A 17,038-nucleotide genomic window follows, 5' to 3' on the forward strand; every position below is an offset into this window, starting at 1 on the left:
AGATGGATTTCACAATCCTGAATGCATTTTTACTGTCTTCTGTATAGTTGCTTTGGAACTGTTCTCGCAAACCCTCCTAATAATATTTATGGCACACTGCAGGCCAAGTTCTTAGTGAAACTCTCACCAAATTAAACATGAGTTGTGGATATGCAAAGGATAAATGTATTGGCCCTAATAGGGTAAAATCTCTGACGCTCTTCGCTTTAAACCTGAGAGGAACAGAGCTATGAAGATTACTACAAAAACGTGGGGCAAGGGGTGGAACTCCAGCGTCACGAAATTGGATTTCGTTAGCTATTGTATATTCTAGCCTCTCCGCCTATTTTCAATTCTCGTTAAGCCTGTAGATTTTTTTTTTTTGCCTGTTTGACTGCTTCCAAAATGTTTCAGTGTTACAAAGGAAGGGAGAATTAAAGTCCAGCAACTCCATGCTGTGATATCTTTTGATCTCTTCTTTTTTAAAAATACAACACATTTTAATAGTGTTACCATAACCTGACACTTCGATTCTTCAGAAGATTCTTCTTATCACAGATCTTCTGCATATTTCTGTTGGTCATTAACACCAGCAGATATTCAAATGGATTTGTGGTGGATATGAGCATAGAAGAGCTGTAATCGCTTCCTGTGGAAAACCATTGTGTGGTGCATGGAAGATCTCTAAACTGAATGTGGGATGCACATCAAAGTCAGTGTGTCATGTTCTGAAGATCTCCAAACTGGGAGTTCACAGCAACAATGCTAGGACTGCTGTAAGAAAGTAATCCCATTTCACAGTTTTCGACAGTGAGCTGAAGAAAGTTATGAAGACAATTTCCTCCTCAAACATAAGCAACATTTCAGTGGATGATATTTCCATAGACCATGTCAACCAGACCGCGTTTTCTCAGCCTGGCTGGCAAATAGCACTTTGGGCTATCACCTATTTATTCATAGTCATTGTATCGGTTGTGGGCAATAGCACTGTCATTTGGATTATCTTGTCTCACCAACGGATGAGGACTGTTACCAACTATTTTATTGTTAACTTGGCTTTTTCTGACCTGCTAATGACTGCCTTGAACACAGTGTTCAATTTTATTTATGCCAGCCACAACGTCTGGTTTTTTGGTGAGGGATTCTGTCGGTTTCTTAACTTTATTCCTGTTACGGCAATGTTTGTGAGCATTTATTCTATGACTGCTCTTGCTGCTGAGAGGTAAGAGTTTTGAAGTTGAACTAAATTTTGTTATCCTATTTTATTTGTTTTTAAAGGGTTAACTTGTAAAAGCTGGGTTGAAAGAAGTTATACTAACCAAACTGGAAAAGCAGCTGAATTTTTACAAATCTAGGCATATTTACTTAAAAGTAGATCTCACTGAGTTCTACAGCACAATTCTATGCATGTTTACTCAAAAGTAGGCCCCTTTGTGTTCACGGTGGCTTACTCCCAAGTAAGCGTGCATAGAATTGCATCCTTACTCTCTAGTAAGTATGTTTAAGATTGTAGTCAAGGGGAACAGTCCTATACCTGGGAACGAACACACACACACACACACACACACACACACACACACACAGCACTTCTAAATAAGCCAGAATCAAGTTGCCGTATTATGACTTGGAACTTGCATTTGGAACATGGGATAATGAACAAAGGAGACATTATATTCTGATCCTGAATTATTATTTTGCACTGAAAGATGTAATATTTAAAGGGTTCACTGGTAAAACACTTCCCTTTCCTTGCTCATATGCATACCACCAGCTCCCAAACAGCTCCATCTGGTTCCTTTAAGATGCCTACACCAAGGGGTACACTCTGAAGCTGCTGAAATCTGCACAGTTTGGTACCCAGTAGACCCAGGTACCACCCCTTCATGCTATCAAAGAGTTTATATAACAGAGTAAAAGCAGATCCCTAAGTCAAAGGTTAAATGTGGTTTTCAACCAGAGCAGAGTCTGGCTGACTCTTATAATTCAGCAGGGAAGCACTCCACAGGACACAAAAAGGCCGTCCATTCCTATTATGGTAATTTAAACTTTATGGAAATTGTTTATCACTACCAAATCAAAAAGGCGATATTACAGAAGTTTCAGTGGGCTGCTACATAGCTTCTACTATCTTGATCATTTTCTGAAAGTCCCATTCTGTTCCCTAGGGGGTTTTTTTAGTCTCCAGGAAGACTTACAAATATACCAGTACTGTACTTGATCTTCTTATTTATCTGTTTTTGTTTAGTGTTACACCGAGTCCTTGTTCACACATCATTTACAGACAGTGACTCATAACCTACAATACAGGAAATATCTGAATGCCTTATTTCTGAGGAGGACAATGCAAATTAGGTTCCGTTTCCTCTTGTCAAAAAAAGGACAAGTTAGCAAGATCCTGCCAGTTCAGAAACTTCTTTCACTTAGAGTCAACAGAACAAAAGTCACCTCTGGGAAACACCCAATATACTAGTCATCAAATATTTATTTAATAATAAAATACAAATAATTCAAAATTATGTCAGTGTAGCTCCTGCGTTCAAATTAATTTATAATTCACAAACTCCCAAGTTTTAACCAGATGTAAAACATTGTATTTCCCCATTATGTTCAGTGTCTGTGTGGTTCCTATATTCCCATTAACAATAAAGTCCAAGGGTGTGATACAATTGTCATATTGTCAATATGGCATATAGTGGTACCTTGGGTTACAGACGCTTCAGGTTACAGACTCCGCTAACCCAGAAATAGTACCTCGGGTTAAGAACTTTGCTTCAGGATGAGAACAGAAATTGTGCAGCAGCAGCGTGGCGGCAGCAGGAGGCCCCATTAGCTAAAGTGGTACCTCAGGTTAAGAATAGTTTCAGGTTAAGAACAGACCTCCAGAACAAATTAAGTTCTTAACCCGAGGTACCACTGTATAAGGAGGTCTCTGTGTGCTTTGGTGAACCCTTGGATTTGCACAAGTGGAAAGAAATGGAGGGGAGGAGCAATATGAGGCTCCCAGCCTATATAGACTTACTTGGGAGTAGCGTAAGTCCCACTAAACTCAACTGGGGCTTACTTCAGAGTGGGTATATATTAATAGGGCTGCACTGTCAGCCACAGAAAGAAAAACCCAAACAGGAAGAAAAGAGAACTGTGCAGACATTTCCTTTCAGGAGGCAGAGGTGAGTGAGGAATAAGCAAATATCAAATGTGGAATCAGCCAGGCATAGCATTGAAAACAGAAATAAATCAGTTTCTGGGAAAGATTAATGACTTTAATAGAAGTAGCTTTTTCCGGCTCGAAGTCAAGGGCTGCTGGTAACAGATACATTGTGTAATCTGGAGCTTACCACAAATTTATTTTAAAAAACAGTCCTCCAGATCAGTTTATTTTCTCAACATCTCCCACTTTGGGATTCTTGGGGAAGAACTTATAAAACTAATGCCTTTTTTATTTTTATTAGTTACGTAGGAAAAGTTGAACTTCCATTTTTATAAAGCACAAGGTTTGTGCCATAACCATAACTGCACCACTCTTTAGGGAGCTACCCTAAGTGCAAGAAGCTGGTGTAAAGAAAGCCAGTGGAAATAAAGCTGGCATGAAGTTACACCTGATCCAAATCCCATTCAGCAGCTAGGCAGATGCTGCTGCCCTGCCTAAGTCTGGCAGAGGAAAAACAAGTCTTTAAAACAGTGTTCTGTGCTGGCTTGCCAAGTCACATAACTAGGCTGAATCTACATAGGATCCAGCCTAAGGCCCACCCTCCTAGTCCTGCCCCCACCATGCCCCAGAATGCTCCCTTTCAGAAACTTACACCAGCCTCGGCTCAGCCTTTTTGGACTGCCACCTTTTCCTGCCTGGGGGGCTGCCTCTTCTGTTTTTCTTCCCTTCACACTACTGCTAGTCATCAAAGATTTCTCAGGAAAACAGGTAGGCTGCATTTATCTTCCTAGGAAAAGTTTACAAAAACAAGCCATCATTTCTTGCTGTTTGGATTAGGGGTGCCAGATTTTCCTGCGCCATGTGTGACAAATGGATGAAGTTATCTTCCCACACGGCTAAGATGTGGGGAAGCTTTGCCTACTAAACTTCTGCTTGTCATGTGGCTTTTAAGACACAGGAGCCATGCCAGAAAAAGTTGGCACCCCTAAAATTAATTTTATACATTCTGCAAAAGCTCCGGACAGATCTTCCAAGCAAAGAGGCTGTCGTAACTTGGCAGTAAGTAATTGGAAGCGAATATTTTTTGTTTGGGTTTTGATTCACTCAAAGGTGCAAAAGTTAAAAAGCGACAAGACAATATATCAATTGAACAGAACAAGTACTGTTGCACAAGTTGTATTCGGAACATAGGAAGCTGCATTGTACCAAATCAGATTGTTGGTCTATCTCACACACTACTGACCCAGTACGATAGTGGGACAGAAAGAAGAAAGTACATAAATGTACCGTATTTTTCGCTCTATAACACGCACCCGACCATAACACACACAAAGTTTTTAGAGGAGGAAAATCCGTAGGCATGCCACCTGTAGGCATTCCCTCCATAACACGCACAGACATTTCCCCTTACTTTCTAGGAGGAAAAAAGTGAGTGTTATGGTGCAAAAAATACGGTAATGATGGTCACCAGCTTAGATGGCCCCAAAGGAGCGTTAGGAAAATGGAGGCAAGCGATGGCTACTAACCACAGCAGCCATGTTCTCCCTCAGCTGTTGGAGGCAGTATGTCTCTGAATACCAATTGCCAGGAAAAGCTCTGTTGCACTCATGCCCTGCTTGCAGGCTTCCCATAGACATCTGAGAGCCAGTGTGGTGTAGTGGTTAAGAGCGGTAGTCTCGTAATCTGGGGAACCGGGTTTGCTTCCCCGCTCCTCCACATGCAGCTGCTGGGTGACCTTGGGCCAGTCACACTTCTTTGAAGTCTCTCAGCCCCACTCACCTCACAGAGTGTTTGTTGTGGGGGAGGAAGGGAAAGGAGAATGTTAGCCGCTTTGAGACTCCTAAAGGGGAGTGAAAGGCGGGATATCAAATCCAAAATCCAAACTCTGGTTGGCCATTGTGAGAACAGGATCCTGGATTAGATGGGCCTGGGGCCTCATCCAGCAGGACTGCTCTTGTGTTCTATTGTCTATACGTACTGACTAGCACTTGCTCTCTTCCCTTGCACTGTCTGAAGTTGTCAGGCATTAAACCTGGAACCTGGAACCATCAACTGAGTGGCTGGGGCAATCCAGTCAGATGGGTGGGGTACAAATAATTAAATTCTTATTAACATTCAAAGCAGGTGCCCTATCACTAAGCTATGGGGGAGAAATTTTATTTTGTTTGCTTTTTAATGAGAAACATTATTGAACCAATACGTGAACTGAAACACTTCAAAAGTAGCACTTCACTGAATTTTGCAATGCTATTCTCTAACCAGCATGTTCAAAAATGGGTATATTATGGGGAAAGTGTGCATTTAAAATGTTTGTTAGTGAAAATAACATACAAAACACATTATATTGGGGAGGTATATTTTAAAAATGTAGATATTGGTTAAGACTACATGGACAAAGGTGTATATTAGGAGAAATTTGCACCAAAGTTGCTGACAAATTTGCATGAGGCATTAAAAAGATTAAATCACAAATTGCTGTGGAAATATGAAGAGATGAATTTAAGAATGGGGAAAAATAGAAACCTGGAGAAACCAAAACTGAGACATTCATTCATCCATAGCTATGGCACTTCCATGGAATAACTTGCCCTGAATTACTGTACTTCCTGCAATCTCAGAGTAAACAAACTACAAGGAGGCAGGAATTAATCATTGTACAAATAACTCTTCTCAGCAGAGCCATTTACTTAGGTATACAAAACCCTGGGATCATAAATCCTATCCTTGGCGTTAGAAAAAGCTACCAATTTTTGAAAAACTCAGCCACACTGGCCATGCAACATCAATTATTGTCGAAAATGTCATTTTCTGTGTGTCCTACAGTACGTGTGTGCTATGATCACAGAGCACATTTATCAAGCAAGCCACGCTGACTTCCTGGTCATGTGTCAGTCAGCAACCCGAGATGATTGTTCAGAACAGGTGTGAGATAAAATGCACAACATGTCATTTAAACTGGAAGGCGCAAGGGTTGGAGAGAGCTGAGGGGAAAACATTTCCACTGCTCAGTGAACAAATCAGGCCTGTGGGAGCAGCATGACTTTTTCTTAAAAAAATAAATGATTGCCCCTCACAAAGCTCATACAAATCACTATATAGTCTGGCTTTATTTACACCAATCTATACATATTTGTATGCATACTTTAACTAGAGAACTCCATTATAAAATTTGGAGGCATGCAAATATTGAAGTAGAGCTCTATATTCCCCTCGCCACAGCTTTTTATTAGAGGTCCCTCCAGAACTTCCCCAAGTTTCAGAATTGGCTTGGGAGTGAATGCTCAGAAGACTCATTTGTACACACCAAGCATTTCCCACAGTCCTTTGGATCTGTAGATTTATTTCCACATAAATGTACACAGTAGAGTAGGGTGGGTGGGATAATGCTTTGCCTCTTCTACAATGTTTGACTTGTTTACTGTGAATATGGCTGTGTACACACTATACCTTCAAAGCACAGAGCACAGTCTTCCCCTCAAAGAATTATGGGTGCTGCTGTTTGCAAATGGTTGCTAGGAATTGCAATTTTGTGCAGGGTGAACTGCGGCCTAATTCTCTCTCTCTCCCTTTCAGGTATATGGCTATAGTTTACCCTTTCAGGCAAAAGCTCTCTGCTGGGTACACCAAAGTGGTCATAGGAATAATCTGGTTGGTGGCTTTTGGACTTGCTTTCCCACAGTTCTTTTATGCACAAATTCGTGTTGACTATGGAATGACCAAATGTGTTGTCGCCTGGCCAGATGACGTTCATCGTAAACATCTCATCACGTAAGAACATCCCAAATCCTGAACCCCAAAATACATGTTGGCAGCTGAGAACTCTTGATTTAAGGGGGAAAGAAAGAATGTGAATGATGTTGCTGAAAATCTTGCCTTAACCATCTGTTTTCAGCCAGAATCTATGTTACTACTATGTTTTCTTTACACTTGATGGAGGAGAGTGGAGGCAAACAGGTGACCACGTTAATATTCATGCAGTAATCAGGGATACTGCCAATTTAGGGTGTTTGATGCACAGATTTCAATGAAGTTGCAGTTTTCTAAATTGAAAGAAGGCTGTGACATTCTGTGATGGGGGAACGAGGGTTGGAACCAGGAACTCTAGACCAAGGTGATCAAATTTAATTCAAACAGGGTTTCATATATCAATTAAAAATCCTTCAGACTTATCCGAGTTAAATGAATGGCAGGACCATCCCAAGACTTTTAAATCCTTGGGGGAAAAGGGATGCCAGTATTCCTTCCATACTAGTAATTTAGTCTGGGATCCCATCTATCGGTTTAGATGCCTTTGCTGGACAGTTCTGGCAATGTCATAGCATTGAAGTGCTATGGGATGGCTGTGTTACCCTCTCATCTTGTCTTTAAAAGTCAATTGCAACATTAGCTTCCTTGTAATTTCTAGCAAAATATTCCTGAGGCTATTCAGAGCTACTGTATCTTTACCTAAAAGCTTCTTCTTCGCAGCTGCCAACTTTAATTGCTTTAGCCTATACTGTAATTGTCCTTTAATTAGTCCTTCCTGCTCTTCACTTTCATTACAAGATTTCTTTTTTCTTTTAACTGAAAAATAGCATAGTGTCACAAATATGGGGCAATTCATTCCTAATGAAACATCATATTGAACAGAAAATGCTTAGCGGAAGGCATCACAGGGAGCAAGCTTCTAATTAAAGTTGCAGGTGGGTTGCCTTTGTCCCAGCACAAAAAGTGAAGAACTTACCTCAGCAGCAGCACTCTCCCTGTTGCAAGAAATTGACGAGAAAGGCACAAGTATGTAATCTTATGGCCCAATTGAGATTCACACAGAAACAAGGATCAACAAGAAACGTCTCTTTGAACAATTGCCATGCTTCCTGTTTGAGAAATATCAAAACAAAATCTGGCAGTGAATGGGATGCCCTCACTGTGATACAAAGCAAGACTTCTATAGAGTAAAAGTCCCATTAAATCTGTAAGAGAAATTTTGACAGTTGATTATTGGCAGCGAAAAAAATGTTTAGTCAAAACATTGCAATGTGGTGGACGCAAAAAGAAGGGGGAAGCGGTGTGACCTCAAAAAGCAGGCCTTGGGTCCAGTAGATAAAAGGAGTGAGGGGAAAATGGCGAGGTATCTTGAGACCTTGCAGTGATCAGCCTTGCAGTGATTAGCCTTGCTATTTGTGGCAAAGGGAAGGATTTCCCCCATGTGTTCTTATCTCTTCCTCTGTCTGGCTCACCTCTTCCCCTTTTAGTCCGGGGAAAACCACACTCAAGGCTAAAACATAGAGTCCTTTGTTCTGTTTATGAGGTTCTGGAATTCAAGAGGCCAAACATTTATGGAGCTTTGGGCACAATTCTCATCTCCCTCCAGAAAGGAGGCACGGTTATTTAAGCATTGCGTTAACATCACTCCTTGAACATTTATCATCAACCATCTTCTACAAATAGTAGCCTTCTGACAAGCTGTCTTCATGCCACTGGTTTACTGTGGCCACTGTCACATCACCAAAAAAGTGGGGGGGCACACAAAATTTTACACAAATTCACACTGTATACATGATATGCTAATTTATACGTATGGTTGCAAATTTAGAAACAATCACTATAATTCAAATATAAATTAACTATCATTTTGTCATAGTGGAGAAGACTGTGACCAGTTGATCTGTAGGTTTGCTCGGTCTGTTGTCCCCATGTTAACTGTTGATGGGCAACTTCAAGGCTTTTACTCTCCCTTCATAAGTATCTGGTCAGGCCTTCTGACAGAGGTCACTTTCAAAACAGCGGAAATTATAGAACCTTAAGAGTTAGAAGGGACCCCAAGGGTCATCTAGTCCAACCCCATGCAAGTACTTGGTAAAGTAGGGCAGATGGTCACCCTAAACAGTTTATAATTTTGAGAGTATCACTTTTGAAAGACCATTAATGGTACATTGTGTTTTGATAGCTTCCCCTCACCGGCCTTGCTTCACATCCTCCTTGAGTGTTTTTGCCTGATTGGAACATGACATTGAACTCTGAAAATGACTTGTTGCTTGCCTGGATGGAGAATAGAGTGTGTGTGTGTGTGTGTGTGTGTGTGGAAACTACCCCAGTGTACAAAGATACCATTTACATTCACTGCTCTGGCCACTCTTGCCCTGGAAACCACTGGCCCCAGAAAGTTTTGGAAACTCAGGCAGAAAAGCATTTATTGATCTTCCCAATACACAGAGGTTCTTTTTGGACTGAAGGAAGGGAAACAAGCTCTATCCATGCTCAGCTCTTTCTCTCTTTTTTTCAGGTACCACATTACAGTCATTGTTTTGGTGTACCTGCTGCCTCTCCTAGTGATGTTTGTCACATACAGTGCAATAGGAAAGGCTCTGTGGAATAATGCTGTTCCTGGAGTTCACACTAATGTGGTCAGCTACCAGCATATGATTACAGCCAAAAAAAAGGTTAGTTGTCATGAGCTAATAATTGCTGCTTATAGCGCAATGGTAACATGAACCCAGGGGTAAATCTCACTGCTGCATAGTTTCGTTATCAGCAAGAACAACAGACCAGACACACCTCCGGCTAAGACTCGGACTCTGTATGCAATATTTCTTTAAAAAACAACAGGATAGGTACAGATCATGACAAATACCTGTTCCCAAACCAATGGTAGGAGCGCATTAGGTGCAGAGTTTGTGGGAATGTGTACAGTCTCGATTTTTCAAATTACCACCTAAGTTTCAGCAAATGCCCTCTGCTGTCCTGGATAGGTACTACAGCATGATGCCTCTAACCAGCATTATAAAAGGTAAAGGTAAAGGACCCCTGAACAGTTAAGTCCAGTCAAAAGTGACTATGGGCCGCAGTGCTCATCTCGCTTCAGGTCAAGGGACCTGATGTTTATTCCCAGACAGCTTTCTGTGTCATGCAGCCAACATGACTAAACCGCTTCTGGTGCAACAGAGCACCATGACGAAAGCCAGAGCACACAGAAATGCCATTTACCTTCCCACCATGGCGGTACCTATTTATCTACTTGCAGGGGCGTGCTTTCAAACTGCTAGGTTGGCAGAAGCTGGGACAGAGCAATGGAAGCTCACCACAGTCACACGGATTCAAACAGCTGACCTTCTGATCAGCAAGCCCAAGAGGCTCAGTGGTTTAGACCGCAGTGCCACCTGCGTTCCAGTAACCAACATTATATACATTGGCAGCAAACAAGTAGGGCAAGATACTGCTAGCTAAGGGGGTTCAACTTGAATAGTCACCACCTGTCACTTCCCAATCCTAATAAGTGCATGTTTCTGGGATTTGCAGCAACATTATCACAGCAGCATTCTGCACAGCCACAGTTGCCTTTATAAACAAGTTACTACTACATATTGCAGGGATGAGGAAACTGTCATTAATACAACTATGCATTTATCATATTGTTTGGTTTGGTTCATAAGAAACTCCAGGCACAAATTGCTGCACAGCCATGCATCACAGACTTTCTGAGTACCCACCCTAAGCCTGTATTTCACGAGAAATGGGTAGCAGCCTCTTTCACATCACAGGCACAAATATAGGACCAGAAGAATGACAAAGCATTCAAAGATTTCTCTTACCTTTTTCTAGTTCGTCAGGACAATGGTTGCAGTCGTGATCACATTTGCCATCTGCTGGTTCCCGTATCATCTCTACTTCGTCTTGGGGAACATCCGGAAAGACATTTACAGGCAGAAGTACATTCAACAAGTATACCTGGCGGTATTTTTGCTTGCCATGAGCTCTGCGATGTATAGTCCAATTATTTATTGCTGCCTTAATCAAAAGTGAGTAGTGCATGCATTAAGTGGATGCAAGCAACTTGGGAGTATCACTGAAGTGTAGGATAAAAACGCTCATATATAAATATAGGAACCTAGGAAGCTGTCTTATATCAGTTCAGATCATTAGCTCATTTTGCTCAGTGTGGCCTACGCTCAGGGCTTATCCTTATATCATATTTAGCTTGACCTCTAACATTTACAATGCAATCATTTACATTCCCGCTCTGAAGCAAATACCACCGAGTTCAATGGTGCTTACTCTCAGGCACATTATTAACAAATTCCACAAAAAAACAGCGCTTTTCTCTAAATGTGCATCACATTCCTTTGACAGCCTCTGTATTCCATCGGGGAAACAGTCCATTTTTCTTTAGAGAGAAAATTTCCTTTGGGGGTTCAATACGGAGGCTCACACAAAATTCCTCATTCATCAGACTTTATTCAATAATGTGTTACGGGACAGAGTCCAAAAGCGTCTGTCAGAGCACACACCCTATATAAGGAAATATACGTCATCTTGACCATTCATTCTCTAGCCAACCACCTTCTGCCACCTCAGCACCTCACCTTCTTTCATCCAACCATAGTCCTTGGAAACACTTACTGAACCCAAGTTATTTGCTGTACATGAGGAGATTACCTTGTGCCTTTGTCAAGCAATCGGCCATTAGGTTCCTCTTAAACTGATTCTTACCAGTTTGGGGGCGAGGCTGCACTCTTGAATACATGATGCAAGATCCTCATGAATAATGGGTTTTGCAGAATTTCTACCTTCTCAGTCTGTACAAGGGATGGGGAGCTTTTTCTGACTACATTCTGGGGGGGGGGGTCACATGCTAGTGCTTGCTGGGTCAGAGGCAAAAGTAGACAGAACAGCCAATGTGACTTACCGGTATGCTTTGGTATCGGTCACACACAAGTCAGGTTTTTCTATACAGATTTATCCCTCCACCCTGTCAGGAAAGAGGTGTCACCCTACAAAGACACAGTCCACCCAGACAAAACACTTAAGGAATCCCTCAAGTCGGAGGTTCTCCATCCCTCATCTATACCATGTAACCCTTGGCTTGTGTTTGCACCCATTTACAGGTTCCGCTCTGGTTTCAAGATAGCTTTCCAGTGCTGCCCTTGCATCAAAGCAACAGAAAGAGACAGACTTAACCTTACTCCCCGATTGCCTTTAAAGAAGACCTGGAGAGATCACGCATCTAACAACCTGACAAGCACAGGAACACAGACAACCAATACGGACAATGTACCATTAAGTACTATGTATTTGGTCGTTTGACTGTTATGCCAATAGCTTGATTAATGGCTTCTTGTCGTGTTTCTTCATTGCAGATTAAAAATATTACCACAGAGGCTTGTGACAGATTTGGGAGTATTCTTTGCAGTGCTTCACACCAGCAACACAACCAATCAATTCCTCCATCAGTGTTATTGCTTGAATGTCTTAGTGTCTGAAAATAATCTCAACACCATACGCTCATACTATTATGGAAAGCCACAGGGCTGACCCAAGACATTTTACTGCCTGAGGCAAAGGACAAGGTGGCTCACCTCCCTATTCCATGTACAGAAGCCAACTGGACTAGCTGTTGAATCTTATTTCAATGCTGGCAATGGGACAGCACCTGATAGCAGCAGACTAGTTTAGGGGTCCAGGATGGACTGTGGCACACACAGAGCAGATTGCATACTTCAGAACAAATAGAAAAAAAGGCATTTTTTTCCCCAGTCCATCAGCTGGCATTAAAAATTCAAATACAGTGGTACTTGGGTTCACAAATGTAATCCGTTCCAGAAGTCCGTTCCAAAACCAAGACACACTTTTCCATAGAAATACAAAATGGATTAATCCGTTCCAGACTTTAAAAAAACAATCCCTAAAACAGCAATTTAACATGAATTTTACTATCTAATGAGACCATTGACCCATAAAATGAAAGCAAAATCAATGTACTGTACTATAAAATAAACAAGACAGTATTGTAGATGATAAAAATTAAAATTATTATTTTTCCCTTACCTGCACTGATATTGTTTGGATGGGGGGCTTTTATCCATTTCCCCAGTCACACCATCAATCAATCAATCAATCAGCGGCTGAACTGGGTTCCAGTGTTACAAAAACAAATAAACCGAAAAAGCCTCAAAAACAAAAAGGCAAAATAAATAGCAAAAAAGAAGTACCAAACAATCTGCTCCTGAAGTCTGCTTGACTTCTGTAATGTTCAAAAACCAAGGCACAGTTTCTGATTGGTGCAGGCGCCTTGGAAACAATAGCTGACAGCTGCATCGGATGATCTGCTTCTGAAAAACGATCGAAAACCGGAACACTTACTTCCAGGTTTTCAGCATTTGGGAACCAAAGCGTTTCAAGAACCAAGGTACCACTGTACCAAAATCTGTAGTGTATACTTTAACAGTAGTAGCAGTTTTTAGAGAATCACTTGGATTGCCCTTTAGAACAGAGGAAACTACATTCTCCCATTAAGCTCTACATTGTCTATATAATTACTGACAGCTGCCCTCCAGGATTTGAGTGGAGTCTTTGAAACCTAGAACTCTTCCATGCAACACATGTGCTCTACCTATTCAATGCTGAAGGGAAAAGCTACACAAACACCATCAGATTATACATTATGCTATAACTGGTGAACCTGCAAGGGGGTGGGGTGGAAGTAAAGCCTGGTCCTAGAATATTAACCATCAGCCAGCACTGATTCAACTCAAGGACACAACACGTAGCAGTTCTTGTGTCAAAGAGGTGTGCAAGTGTGTTCAACCCAAGGCTGAAATCTGGTGCTGTTTTGTAAAGATACATTTGCTAGAGGCGCACATTTCTCAGGAAATATCTGGAATCTAGAATTGAATCAAGGAGTTTTTATTTTAAACATTCCCAGTTTCCATTGCTTTTAAAACACACAGGGATCTTCCCCACCCTTCTCCAAAGCACCAATCATTCCTTTGCCAGAAAGAATCACCAAACACCAACACACGTCAAAAAAAGTTTAATATTGTCACAAATATTCACTTTGCACTAGTAAGTACTGCTGCTACTAGTGGTGCAATGTAAAAAGACTTTCTAGCATTGCAAATCCAGGGAATCATGCAGATCTTCAGGAAGACACACACGCACACACGCACACATAAAGCTGAGCTTACTGCTTGTGACTCGTGTTACCACACAACATTCGATCACAGTGCACCAAAATGCATACTGAAATGTTTATTAGCATGGGGAATCCAAATCTTGAGGAGCAGAGAAGAAAAATAAGTCTGCAAATCTCTTTTCTTCTGGCCAATGGTGGTATTTAGTTGAACAAACAACAATTCATACTTCGGAGAACAAAAAGATCTAAAATGGTAGTGGGTCGCTTCTGCAGCAGCTGTTCAGAAAACTAACTGCAGGCTAACCAAACTTAAAAGACAAGCTAGCTAATTTTGTATTTGTGCAATTCCAAATAGGAATTGAAAGGTGATGTGGGTGGTCTGTGTGCGACGGCGAATTTTTTCTGTGCAAATTAGGCAAGTTTGCATAAATTAATTTGCACCAGAAAGCTTCACGTTATAATCTGGCATGCTTATTTTACTTGCTTTTTTTTTTTTTTTTTAAAGGTAAAAGATTTGAATCTGCTAAGCTTGGCTGATTTGCAAAGGGCAAATGCATTGTTACTAAGAATCTTAACAAACCAGGGGGGTGGGGATCCATGGAAAGGTAAATAACCGGGGACTGGGGGGGGGGCAGGATGCATCCCACATCACTATTTGCCAGCCCTTTCTATTTGCTGAGTGGCAGGCTGGTTTGACTTGCAAGTCTAGCTGAATCTAGTCCCAATGCTGGAAATTTCCTTGCTTTAGGCACCTTTGGAGCAGGCTGGTTTGGTGTTACTTGCCTGCAATGCTCTCCCAAGCACCCTGGAATTCCTTGCCCCACACCCTATGTGGATTGACACAAGGACAGTTCCTTGAAACCTTACTCATCTAATTGTTAGATGCTGCTGCTATCTATATATCTAAAAGCAGGGCTTTTGGGGCGCCATTGCTATTCCAAGAGAACAAGGGACACATTCATGGTGAGTTCCAGCACCTCTTTTTCTAGAAAAACAACACTGTTTAAAAGCCTGGTTCTGAAGTTAATGTCACTTTTAAAACCACATGGAAATGTATATACTTCCAAACATCAGGGGGCATTATTCAGCTCCATTAAAAATCAGTGTGATTTTGGCCTCCATAGGACCCACTGTTAATGGCGATTAGGATGCATTTCATTCCACCCCTTCCCCTATTATTTATCTAGACTCAGAGTGTAATTTTTTTAAGCACTCGTGTGAGTGCTGCCATGTGGGAACCAGCTGTTAATGCAGATTAGAGGGCTCCCTAGCAAAGTACCCAAACACCACTTTGCTCACACAGGTCTGGTCATCCATTCGCTCCCATACATATGGACATACCAGGAGGCAGCGGCTGTGTCTGGGAAGCTGCCTGCTATTTTAATTTGTCCACCACTTTCCGGGGCAATGTTACATTGGGTGCACAAGGGCATTGTGGGAAAATTAAAATGGCAGCTTCCCAGTGACAGCTGCCAAAGGCTCACAGCCAAAGCCCTGGGCAGGCCAAAAAGCCAGGTTAACTCCAGCTTTGGCAGGTGGACAAAGATGTTGGGAATGGTGTTGGCCTTGCAGTGCGGCACAACGTTTCCAGAAGCAAATACATGCCGTGGACTTGCCAGAACTCCCCTAGATAACCTGCAGCCATGTCACTCCCACATTGCAAGCACTCGTGCAATTGCTACACAAAGGCAGTCCGTGAACTTGGCTCATTACACTGGCTCTCAGAGCAGCAAGGGAGACCAGGATGCCCCTTTTAAAAATTAGCATCCTCAACTCACCAGAATCTAGCCAAACCAAGGGAAGGGCACATGGAAAGCTACGGGCAGAGGTTTGGATTATCTCTGGGGTCAATCCTTCTCTTGGTTTTGGTTTGTTTGTTTTTTACTAGCACAAATCTTACTTGGAAACATGACATCATTCACCAAAGGTGCGGAAAAAGCCAGTGATATTAAGACATGTCAGGAGAGCCCCTTATTTCTTTCCTAGTGACTGAATTCAGTGAGCAGAAGACAATTCTGGCTCCTAAAGGAGACCTTGCTACAGGAGCACGGAGTGCAGCTCAGCAGATGTGAAAACTTCAAAGTTGTCTGAAAGGAAAAGGGTGCGGGGAATCAAACATTTGGCTAGAAATTCGGAAAAGAACTGCTAAGCCCTCTTAGCATAAGCATTCGTGTCCTACTCAGCACTGTTGGTGGTATATGTATTTAACATGGAAGTAGTAGCAGCTGGAAATAATACACTTGACACACAGAACCACCTGCTCTTGTCCTTGGACATCATTTGGCTGTAATTTTAGACCTCGAATAATAAACCTATTTTTGACATTTGTTTAAATTATAGATTCTCCTTTTTTCCTCCTTTGAATGATTTACACACGGGGAATGTACCAAATAGGACAGAAAAAGACACATGCAGACAAGGGGTTCAGAGGAGGGAGATATTATCAGCAACAGCAGCACACTCTATTCAGTATCCTATTTTTATTTTTTAACTCCAACGCTTCCATAGAGCAGCAGTGGGACTCTGGGCTTCCCCTCTTGCCAGTTCAGACTACGGAACTGCTGCTTTTCGCAAGGAAGTGCTCGGAAGGCAGAATGAGCCAGTGGTGCAGAGTTCAGTTATGCTCAGCTTCACGCAGTCTACATCCCACGGCAGTGATGAGGGCGGCCCCTTTGCCACTGCCATCTTCGGAGAGAAGGAATGTCACATCGCACTTGGGGGCCAGGTCCTTTACCGTTTGGTGCATGACCCTTGAAAAACTGTGGGGGAGAAAATAAAAAGAGGGAAATGTGAGGGAGGGCTTCTCTCTGCCAGTCCATAATCACGATAAGGTCTCAAGATTACCAAGGAGGTTTCATTCTCTTTTCAGCAGCAATGCTTCTGAATACCAGTTGCTGGAAATGGATACCTCAGTTGGTAGGAAAGTGGTGCTGATAACGCCAAGGTTACAGGTTCGATCCCCATGCATCTTCCTGCATTACAGGGGGTTGGACTAGATGACTCTCAGGGTCCCTTCCAAC

At 42.0% G+C, this 17,038-nt stretch overlaps 2 protein-coding genes across 4 annotated transcripts in view; one reads left to right on the forward strand and one right to left on the reverse strand.

Annotated features, from left to right (window-relative positions):
- The first annotated feature begins 236 nt into the window (after window positions 1-236).
- Window positions 237-12,570, forward strand: TACR2 (tachykinin receptor 2). The gene is made up of 5 exons (XM_081913170.1): window positions 237-1,201; window positions 6,701-6,895; window positions 9,393-9,549; window positions 10,709-10,905; window positions 11,992-12,570. Exons 1-5 carry the CDS (start codon window positions 807-809, stop codon window positions 12,188-12,190), a joined length of 1,143 nt encoding a protein of 380 aa, XP_081769296.1. The 5' UTR covers window positions 237-806; the 3' UTR covers window positions 12,191-12,570.
- A 3,909-nt stretch (window positions 12,571-16,479) lies between these two features.
- The window catches only part of LOC309370896 (hexokinase-1), a 50,189-nt gene continuing 49,630 nt past the window's right edge, over window positions 16,480-17,038 (reverse strand). For all 3 annotated transcript variants that reach the window (XM_081913085.1, XM_081913084.1, XM_081913086.1), the window contains exon 18: window positions 16,480-16,777. In XM_081913085.1, coding sequence (XP_081769211.1) covers window positions 16,633-16,777 — 145 coding nt within the window. In that variant the 3' untranslated portion in view covers window positions 16,480-16,632. The remainder of the gene's footprint in view (window positions 16,778-17,038) is intronic.

Source organism: Podarcis melisellensis (assembly GCF_964234715.1).
Source record: "Podarcis melisellensis genome assembly, chromosome: 5".
NCBI lineage: Eukaryota > Metazoa > Chordata > Lepidosauria > Squamata > Lacertidae > Podarcis > Podarcis melisellensis.

Excerpts from the sequence above, each read along its gene's own strand:
- TACR2 (XM_081913170.1), top strand. The coding sequence starts at position 807 with ATGAAGACAATTTCCTCCTCAAACATAAGCAACATTTCAGTGGATGAT. Across the intron at positions 1,202-6,700 it reads ACTGCTCTTGCTGCTGAGAG|GTATATGGCTATAGTTTACC; the intron begins GTAAGAGTTTTG and ends TCTCCCTTTCAG. Across the intron at positions 6,896-9,392 it reads CATCGTAAACATCTCATCAC|GTACCACATTACAGTCATTG; the intron begins GTAAGAACATCC and ends TCTTTTTTTCAG.